Genomic DNA, 10,500 nt, shown 5'->3' with positions numbered 1-10,500 from the left:
TTTAGTTGTTGAAGCTAGAGACCTGACATAGATAATGAATTTCTCTTTTTAGCCTCATAGACAGTTTCTTTTCTACATTAATGAACTTCAAGTCACAATGTCGTAGTCTCCTCTCAAAGTTTTTCCCATTTACAATGAACCAGTTCTGCATCTGAACCATAACAACTAATTTCCACTCTTCTGGACATTTTAAACTCATTTAACGTGTTAAAAGAAGAAGCATCCTAAGAAAGTTATATATTCACCACCCAGATATAAGGAAAGAAAACACAATAGTGGGGAGAAAATTAAACCTTATTTATTTTTAAAACCAAACCACTAGGAAAACATATCACAGCCTGGAAACAGCAAATGGACAGGCTATATTATAATTTCAAGTAATAAGTTGGTGAAAATACAACGAAGTTGCTATCAAAACAATAAGGTGCCATGCTGGGGCAGGAACACTGCTAGCTGCACAAGCCCCAGGCAAAAATGGTATTTGGTAATGGGGGCTGCCTCTCCTTTGCTCTAAGGGAGTCAGCTCATCCTAGCCCAAGTTGCTTACTTTTTCTCCCTTGAATTTCCTGTTGCCAGGGGTTTGTCTCAATTGGGCTCTGTTAATTCAGGGGGCTAAGTAGGCAATGCTAGGTGTAGGCTTTCATTCCATCTGTTCTAATAAAACCAGGTTTTTCCAAATCCAGTGCTTCTTTACTCTGTTGTCATCAAGTAGCCAACTGCTCCTCTTTTACTGTTCATTCCTAGATACTAGTATATATCACAGTCAAACCCCCCTTCTCTTCAAGGGGAAAGTGTTACTGCAAGATTGTCCTGTCATTTTGCTACACACAGCCTCAGGGCCCATCAGCCAGTAATTCTGCTTCCCACAATTAGTGTGTCGTCACCTCTCATGTTTCTGCACGGTCTCCAGGCTGAAAGATGCAGCATGTAATAATTTTAAGAAATGTACATCCACATCTTGATGACCAGAAATGGGGATCCACAAGGAATATTTCAAAGTTGTTATCCAAACTAGTCTGCCTCCCAGTTCCACATCTTAAAATCAACTTGTATGCCCTTGTATAAATTACCCAAAATCAAGAAAACAAAGACCCAGAAAACTTCCTTTCCCTTCTAAGTTAGTGACCTCATTGATTTTGTTTCACAGCTTATGGAAGATGGTGTGGTGACACTTCTGGTAAACGGGATATTGGCAACAAAGAGAAAATATCTCTCCTCAGACTCCACCAACTCTAACCTGCCAGCCTGTTAGTACCTGTATAGCAAGAAGAGTCTGGTACCTTGGAGGGCTCTGGCTTGTTACAGGGGAGAGCCTTACTGCCAGGACAAGCACTGGCCACAGGAAATAATAAGCTCTAAAACTCTCCTGTAATATCTCTGACCCGATTTAGCACCACTTTTTTCCATTTCATTTTTTAGGGACTGAAACATAAAATAACCAGTGTCCAGAGGCAAGTGACATATGCCTTACACTTGCGGCCATCCTTCATTTCTTCATTCGTAAACTTTGCTTAAAAGACTAAAATTCCCAATTCCTTATAAAAAATATATTCTTGCCCTCAGCCCTGATGGCCACTGGCAAAGACTTTTATTTCCCAATGGATAAGAGAGCCTCCTTCATCTTCTTGGTCATAGTTGGGATGAGGTGCATGTGGTCATCCACACACTTGGTCACACAACTGTCCAGCTGCTGCTTCACCTGAAGCTCCTTACTCCCAGCATCTATTGAATCTTTGGCTTTGTCGTTGCAATGCATGGTGCACCGGGCCAGGCGGTCCTGTGGCAAGAAGGAAGAAGGTAGAAAAAGCTGAGAGTAAGGCCTCCATTTACTGTGTGCTCATTATGTGTTAGGCCCTGTGCTACAGGTTTAATATGTATTATCTTGGTCAATTAAAGGGACATGGTAGTGTGATTGGCCAAGTTTTTTTTTTGTTTTGTTTTGTTTTTTGAGACAGAGTCTCACTCTGTTGCCCAGGCTGGAGTGCTGCGCTGCAGTGGCACAATTATGGCTTACTGCAGCCTCAATGTCCCAGGCTCACGCTGTCTTTCCACCTCCGCTCTCAAGTAGCTAGGACCACAGGCACATGCCACCACTCTTGGCTAATATTTTCTTAAAAATTATTTTTGTAGAGATGGGATCTCCCTATGTTGCCCAGGCTGGTCTTGAACTCCTGGGCTCAAGTGATCCTCCCTCCTTGGCCTCCCAAAGTGTTGGGATTATAGGTGTGAGCCACTGTGTTTGGCTTTCCAAGACTGTCTTGACTCAAACAGAAGATGGCACCAGGAGGGCTCAAACTATTACTAGAAAGCAGGTGAATGACAGAATAAATTGTGCAGAACATTCTTCCAGGAAATGAGAGGTCCCTGGAGGTTATTGTAAGATGTACAAACATCTTGATTCTTTTTTTTTTTTTTGAGACGGAGTTTCGCTCTTGTTGCCTGAGCTGGAGTGCAATGGCACAATCTTGGCTCACCACAACCTCCGCCTCCCGGGTTCAAGCGATTCTCCTGCCTCAGCCTCCTGAGTAGCTGGGATTACAGGCATGCACCACCATGCCCAGCTAACTTTTTTTGTATTTTTAGTAGAGACGGGGTTTCTCCATGTTGGTCAGGCTGGTCTCAAACTCCCAACATCAGGTGATCCACCCGCCTCAGCCTCTCAAAGTGCTGGGATTATAGGTGTGAGCTACTGATTCTTTAAAGTCTGTTCTTTCTACAGGAAAACATTCAATTCAATAAATATTTATTGAGCATCTACTATGTGCCAGGCACTCTTTAAATGTTAGGGAATATAGCAATGAGTAAAACAAAGTTCTTACCCTTACAGAACTTACATTCCAGTGAGAGGAAAGAGACAAAGTAAATGGAGATGTTGAGGAATTAGTTGGATATGTGAATGTGGAGTTTATGAGTGAGCTCTGGCCTACAGATATAAATGCAGGAGCTGTCAGCATAGAGATTATATTTACAGCTATGAGGCTAGAGGAGACTAGAGAAGTAGGCAGAAAGGAGAAAAGAAACAAGGACAGTCCCAGGCACTCTGATGCTCAGAGGCTGGAGTGGGGAAGAGATAGCAAACGAGGCCAAGGAAGGAGGCAGAAAACCATGAGAGTGAGATGTCCTGGTGACCGACTGAATAAAGTGCTTTAAGAAGAGGAGGGATCCACTGTGTCAATGATGCAGACAGAGTAAGATGAAGACTGAGAAATGACCCCTGGATTCGGCCCCACGGAGGTGGGTGGCAGGAGCGGTTCTGGCCCAGTGAAGAGTGAAAGTCCACTTGGAGAGGACTAAAAACATAATGCAAGGGGAGTTACAGAGCAATCCAAGAATCACATTTTCCAAGACCCCATCTATAAAATTAGCTGTCAAAAAGAACACAAAGAAACCCTTTGGGGTTCCATGATCTTGAAGAAGTTATTCCTTCATAATGGCAGTAACTTTGAAGCGTTTTGAATGGAAGAATGTAAAGATGTATCACATTAGGTGTAAGTTTTCCATGTGGATGGAACCTCAGGCTATGAAAGCCTGGCCTGGAAGTAGGCTTGCTTCCCCCAGGTTCCAGAAAAATATACTTAGAAGATGGGAGTAAAATGAAGTTGTGGATACTCTTTGCTCCAGAGAAGGAAACAGGGAGCTCTTTTGGTAACCTAGAGGGGCTTGTGAGCCAGGAATCAGTGAGTCAACAGTAATAATGATTCACATAAATGACTGCTCCTTAGTGTCAGAGGGGCTGCCCTCTGGGTATAGCAAGTAGGGGCAGTCCTGGGTGGGTGTATAAGTCCACAAAATGGTGGAAGGGTGTTCCTCTAATCTGTACCTTTTCAATGCTATCCTACCTTTCTAGAGATTCTGCTGTTTTAAAAATAATATATGTTTTAGGAAACTTAATTTTTTTATTTTTATTTTATTTATTTTTTGAGATGGAGTCTCACTCTGTCGCCCAGGCTGGAGTGCAGTGGTGCGATCTTGGCTCACTGTAAGCTCTGCCTCCCGGGTTCATGCCATTCTCCTGCCTCAGCCTCCCGAGTAGCTGGGACTACAGGCACCCACCACCACACCTGGCCAATTTTTTGTATTTTTAGTAGAGACGGGGTTTTACTGTGTTAGCCAGGATGGTCTGGATCTCCTGACCTCGTGATCTGCCTGCCTTGGCCTCCCAAAGTGCTGGGATTACAGGCGTGAGCCACCGTGCCCGAACATTATTAATTTTTTTTTGAGATGGAGTTTCGCTCTTGTTGTCCAGGCTGGAGTGCAATGGCATGCGATCTTGGCTCACTGCCACCTGCGCCTTCTGGTTTCAAGCGATTCTCCTGCCTCACCCTCCCAAGTAGCTGGGATTACAGGCACCTGCCACCATGTCCAGATAATTTCTGTATTTTTAGTAGAGATGGGGTTTCACCATGTTGGCCAGGATGGTCTTGAACTCCTGACCTCGTGATTCACCCGCCTCGGCCTCCCAAAATGTTGGGATTACAGGTGTGAGCTATGCGTCCAGCCAGGAAACTTTATACTACACAGTATACATACTGTATTTGGTGGTTGTGGCAAAAGGAACAAACAAATGCCTCCTCCCCAACAAACTGCATAAGGGCTCTTGGTCATGAACTCCCCTGGTAACTCCCCATTACATCATTTCTTTTTTTTTTTGAGACAGAGTCTTGCTCTGTTGCCAGGCTGGAGTGCAGTGGTGCGATCTTGGCTCACTGCAACTCCACCTCCCGGGTTCAAGAGATTCCCCTGCCTCAGCCTCCCTAGTATCTGGGACTACAGGTGCGTGCCACCACGCCCGGCTAATTTTTTTGTATTTTAGTAGAGACGGGGTTTCACCATGTTGGCCAGGATGGTCTTGATCTCCTGCTCTCATGATCCACCTGCCTCAGCCTCCCAAAGTGTTGGGATTACAGGCGTGAGCCTCCATGCTCGGCCTACATCATTTCTATAGGAAATGATGTTCAACCTAAGGCACTCGACCGCCAAGACTTTTTCTAAAATTTGAAACCCTGTGAAAACTGGTTGGCCATCACTATCACAACTGTTAACAGAACCAAGACACTAAAGCCAAGAGTTTTGAACAAATGCTTGTCATCTCCTGCAAAAGTCTGTATCAAGGACTAGAGTGCTCTGTCTAGGATATTTCTCACCTGGAACTTCTCCAACTCACTGGTGACCAAAGCCTGGGCTTGAGCTAGAGGCACATGGCAGCGCTCGATGCACTGGTGCACCTGCTTCATGGAGGCCTGGCTGTCCTCACAACAGCTGGCGCTGCACCGGAACATGAGACCCTGGGGAGAAAGGGCAGAGAGAGGTTAGGTAGGAAAGCCTCTGGGGACAGAGATGACTATGGAGCACTACAGGAGTTAGAAGGCCACGTGGATATTTGCACCTCCCTGTCCACCTTCTGCTTTCACCTTCCCTGAGAATAGACACCAGGACCTTAAAACCACCACTGGGGAAAATTATCCTCAATGTTTAGCGTAGTGTTTCATGGTCTCCTTGCTGCTAGCTCATCGGCACCTGTTGCACCGATGGTTGGGTGAACAGAGGTTCGCCCGAGTGGGTGAGGGTAGGGTGGTCTGACGAAGCCAAATTCTGAAAACCAGGTGCCTCTTCCACGGGTTTCAGAGGTCGGCAACCTAGTAAATACAAACTCCACCAGAGGGCAGCCGACCCACTAATCAATGACTCAAGGGGCACTATCTGGGAAACGCACACTCCGTGAGAGAAGCAGGACCGACACACACAGAGGCATTGCGGGGCTCAGAGAAGAACAGTGTAGAAACCCGCGCTGTGTGAAGCGAGGTTGGGCGCAAGAGAAGCGGGCATGACCTGGCCATCGGGGAGGCCGGAAGCCCTCGCCTTTCTGGTCTTTCACGTTGGCAGCGCCTCTGCTGGGCCTTGGGCCACTCACCTGCGGAAGGGGCCGCGTAAGAGGAGAAGGTGGTGGGGCGAGCGCCTGCCGCCAGGGGCTTCCCACCTGCCGCCGGGGACGCTCCTGCCCCGGGCTGGAAGGGGCGGAAAACAGCCTCGCGCACGGCAAGGGCACACGGATTTCATCCGATCCGCCAAAGCTTCCGAAGTCCTGTCCGAGGCCGCTGCGGCGACCCCAGGGCCGCCCACACCCGGTCTGCGGGGACGCGGGCTGCAGTGCCAGGCGTCGCGTGGTGGCTGAGGGAAGGGCCCGGAACCCACCCGCTGAGAAGGAGGTCCCGGTTCGGCCCCAGCCCTGCTACCTGCATCTTCCGGATGTTCTCTCTTTCCAGACTCTTCACCATGGAGTCCACCGCCTCCTGCACCCGGAGCTGCTGCAGCTCCGCCATGGCGACCCCGCGCTGCCCCGCGGCGCTCCGCGCCGGCGCCCATATGGAATCGGCGTACGGGCCCGCCCCCTCACCGCCCTTCGCCGTCCTTCGCCGCCCGCCCTTCCAGGGCCCACGCCCCACCTGGCGGCCGAACGGAGCCACTGCATGCTGGTGTCCGCGAGCCCACCGCCCTCCTCCCGCTTGGGAACCGGTCACCGGGACACCTGCCCTGCGGATGCTGCTTGCCTTTCCTCCTCCCCTCCCTTGATCCCTCCCTTTACATTCTTTAAAATTATTTAATGTAATTTACATACAGATAAATGCCCAGATCTTAGGCGTGCTGCTTGATGAGTTTTAACAAACCCTGTCCGCCGGGCGCGGTGGCTTACGCCTGTAATCCCAGCACTTTGGGAGGCCGAGGCAGGTGGATCACCTGAGCTCAGGAGTTTGAGACCAGCCTGGCCAACCTGGCGAAACCCCGTCTCTACTAAAAATACAAAAATTAGCCGGGCGTGGTGGCACATGTCTGTAGTCCCAGCTATTTGGGAGGCTGAGGCAGGAGAATTGCTTGAACCTGTGAGGGAGAGGTTGCAGTGAGCCGAAATCACGCCGTTGCACTCCAGCCTGGGCGACAGAGTGAGACTCTGTCTCTCAACAACAACAAAAACCCGAACTCTGTCTTGTCCCAATCTCCGTCCTTTCTACGCCATCTCCCCACCCCTGCCCTAACTGGTCTGCTTCTGTCACTGTAGATTACATTTTCTCTTTCTAGAATGTCATATGTATGTTATTATCCAATAAGTACTCCTTTTCTGTCTCGCTTTTTTAGCATATTGCTAAAAGATTCTTAGCCTAATGCTTTCGAGATTGAGCTGTGTTGTTGGTTCTTTTTTTCTGCTGAGTAGTATTCTACTGAATGGACATTTGTCGTTGTTGTTTTTTGAGACAGGGTCTCATTCTGTCACCCAGGCTGGAATGCAGTGATGTGGTCTCGGCTCATTGCAGCCTCCACCTCCCTGGTTCAAGTGATTCTCATGCCTCAGCCTCTGGAGTAGCTGGGATTACAGGCATGTGCCACCACGCCTGGCTAATTTTTTTTTTTTTGGTAGACACGGGGTTTCGCCATGTTAGCCAAGCTGGTCTCCAACTCCTGAGCTCAAGGGATCCACACGCCTCAGCCTCCCAAAGTGCTGAGATTGCAGGCATGAGGCACCGGGCCCGGCCCACATTTGTTGATCCATTCCCCTGCTGATGGGTGTTTGGGTCTTTTCCAGTTAGTAGCTATCATGAATAAAGTGGTGACTATGAACGTTCTTGACCATTTTTTTTCTTTTGGAGACAGGATTTTGCTATGTTGTCCAGGCTGGTCTCAAACTCCAGGCCTCAAGCTATCCTCCTGCCTCTGCCTATCAAAGGGATTACGCGCATGCACCATCACCCAGTCCTGGACCAAGTCTTTCGTAGACAGATTTTTTCTTTTGGGTAAATATCTAGAAATGGGATTGTTGGATCACAGGGTAGATGTATGTTTATGCATTTATTTCTAATAAAAAATGAAGTTCAGAGACAAAGCAGGGGCTACAGATCATCACTGAAGCAGTCATCAATGAAGCACTTATATGCCAGCAACATGAAACTATTTCTGAATTCCTGGAGCAGTTTTTTTTTGGAATGCCTCACTGTCCCACCCATAACAGTACTGTCGTGTGCATTCATTTATCGAATACATTAGCTAGGGGTGCAGGTCCAGAGGGGAGCATCAGTGGAGAAGGGAAACGCACAGTCTGTGGAGAAGGGGAAGGGGCAATGTTGGAAGAGGTGTGGTGGAGGAGGTGGCCCAGGCTGGCAAGGAGGGAGTGAGCCATCGGGTTCCTCAGGAAAGTTTTCTTAGAGGAGATAAGGCTTGAATTGAGGCTTTGAATTGAATTGAAATGAGTGGGTGTTTGCTTGGCATATGGGACTGAAGAGAAAGCCATGTCAGGCATGGGGGTGCAAGGTGGGGGTGGGGGTGGAACAAAGGAATGGGGCCGTCATTGGAATTTAACCATTTTCTGCCATTGGGCGCTAGATGGCAGGAGAACTCTAGTTTGAGGGCAGTGAGGAGTTTGACTCAACCCAAGCTTCTTTGAAGAAAGCTGTGTTCTGATTTGGCGCCGTGGCTCACGCCTGTAATCCCAGCACTTTGGGGAGCTGAGGCAGGTGGATCACCTGAGGTCAGGAGTTTGAGACCAGCCTGGCCAACATGGTGAAACCCCGTCTCTACTAATAACACAAAAGTTAGCCAGGCGTGGTGGCAGTCACTTGTAGTGCTGGCTACTTTGGGAGGCTGAGACAGGAAAATCGCTTGAATCCGGGAGGTAGAGGTTGCAGTGAACTGAGATCACGTCACTGCACTCCAGCCTCGGCAACAAAGTGAGACTCTGGCTCAAAAAAAAAAAAAAAAAAAAAAAAAAATGCAAGCAAGCAAACAAGCTGCGTTCTTCCAGCGCCAGGCCCTCTCTAGTGAGTACAAATGTGAGTATCTCCTCATAAATCACAGTTCAGGGTCTTGAGACAGCCTGTTCACTTCAAGCTTGACTACAGGTGACTCCCAGCAGCAGCTGGAATCAGGGTGACGCCAACTATTAAATAATGTGCCAGACAGTGTTTTAAGTGCCTTCCACGGGATGATCTCATTTAATTTCCATGACAAAGCACCCTATGAGGTGGGCACTTTCCTCTTTTCTCTCACTCAGGGCAGAAAACTGAGGCCTAGGGAGATGAAACTACTTGCCAGAGATTGCACATTTATAAACTGGTGGAGCTAGAATTCCAATCCTGATGGGCTAACTCCAGACTAGAAAAAGTAGGACATCTCTATTGTGACTGACAATGTTTATACTTAAGTCCCATATTCCACAGAAAGATCTTTCTTTCTTCTTTACAGCACAATCTGAAACTACTCACTTTTCCCTCTTATTCCTCAAATGCCAGACAGAACCTCTCCAACAGCTCCTACTTGTAGGAGCCAAGTTAATCACGCTAAAATGAGTTTAAAAGTCCTTGAGTAATTCAGCCTTATTAGTTTATATACACAAATTGAATGGTACTTTTAGTATTTATGAAAAATGATTCTTGGCTGGGGCGGTGGCTCACATCTGTAATTCCAGCACATTGGGAGGCCGAGGCAGGCAGATCACTTGAGGCTGGGAGCTTGAGACCAGCCTGGCCAACGTGGTGAAACCCCCATCTCTACTAAAAATATAAAAACATTAGCTGGGCATAGCGGCACACACCTGCAATCACAGCTACTCAGGCTGAGGTGGGAGAATCACTTGAACTCAGGAGGTGGAGGTTGCAGTGAGCTGAGATGGTGCCACTGCACTCCAGCATGGGTGACAGAGCGAGACTCTGCCTCAAACAACAACAACAACGACAAAAAAAACGGAAAAGAAAAAAAAAAAAAAGAAAAATGATTGCTGACTTCCAGTTAGTTGGCTGTGGAAATCCCATGTGAGTCATGGTGGAAGCAGAGTTTAATCTCATGTTAGGAAGCTCAGATACTTGTCTGTGCTATTACCCTGGTGCTTTGATGGTGGGAAATGAGGTTTCAGGATTATCTGGCTCAAGCCTGGGCTGACTCACTGGAAACAAGTCACAGCTCTTTCAGGATCCTGGGTAGTCAGTTCTGTCATCTTTATTCCTTTCCCACCTCTCCTGCATGCCATCCTGTGAATGCAGGCCCTGCAGTGGTAGAAGCACTCCCAGCCTCTCTGCCAGAGACAAACGGTGGCACAAGAGGGACTAGGACTCTTTCTTATTTGCTCATGTTCAGGATGTGGGTGAGATAAATGGGGGCCAGGAGGCCCGGGATGAGGGGAGGAAGTGAATTTTGCTAGATGCTGCTACCTTTTCTAACCCTCAGGTTAGCTATGGGTGATAGCCAGAAACCCAGCTATGGCCAACCTTGGTTAAAGACTTCCAGATGAACCTTTATCAATCAAACTGATAATTCAGAAAGCAATTCTCATGTTATCACTTTTTTAAAAATTAATGCCAACAAGAATGAGCTTGAAGTGTTATCACTCTCTAGTCATGATACTCCTTGCTTGATTATGATGCCTTGCTGGGGAAAAGAAAACTCACAAGCAAAGAACACTGTCTTCTGCAGAATGAAGAATTCAGTCAACTTTTTGGAAGTCACAAGTACTTTTTAAAA

General features: G+C 47.7%; 1 protein-coding gene across 1 annotated transcript; it reads right to left on the bottom strand.

Moving 5' to 3' along the window:
* Positions 1 to 276: 276 nt before the first annotated feature.
* On the bottom strand, positions 277 to 6,384 carry FAM136A (family with sequence similarity 136 member A). The gene is made up of 3 exons (XM_032179178.3): positions 6,234 to 6,384; positions 5,145 to 5,285; positions 277 to 1,777 (listed from the first exon to the last, which is right to left on the bottom strand). The coding sequence occupies exons 1-3, from the start codon at positions 6,318 to 6,320 to the stop codon at positions 1,589 to 1,591; spliced, it is 417 nt and encodes a 138-aa protein (XP_032035069.1). The 5' UTR covers positions 6,321 to 6,384; the 3' UTR covers positions 277 to 1,588.
* Positions 6,385 to 10,500: the final 4,116 nt, after the last annotated feature.

Source organism: Hylobates moloch, unplaced genomic scaffold, assembly GCF_009828535.3.
Source record: "Hylobates moloch isolate HMO894 unplaced genomic scaffold, HMol_V3 SCAFFOLD_15, whole genome shotgun sequence".
Classification (NCBI taxonomy): domain Eukaryota; kingdom Metazoa; phylum Chordata; class Mammalia; order Primates; family Hylobatidae; genus Hylobates; species Hylobates moloch.
This window is presented reverse-complemented; position numbering and strand designations above follow the sequence as displayed.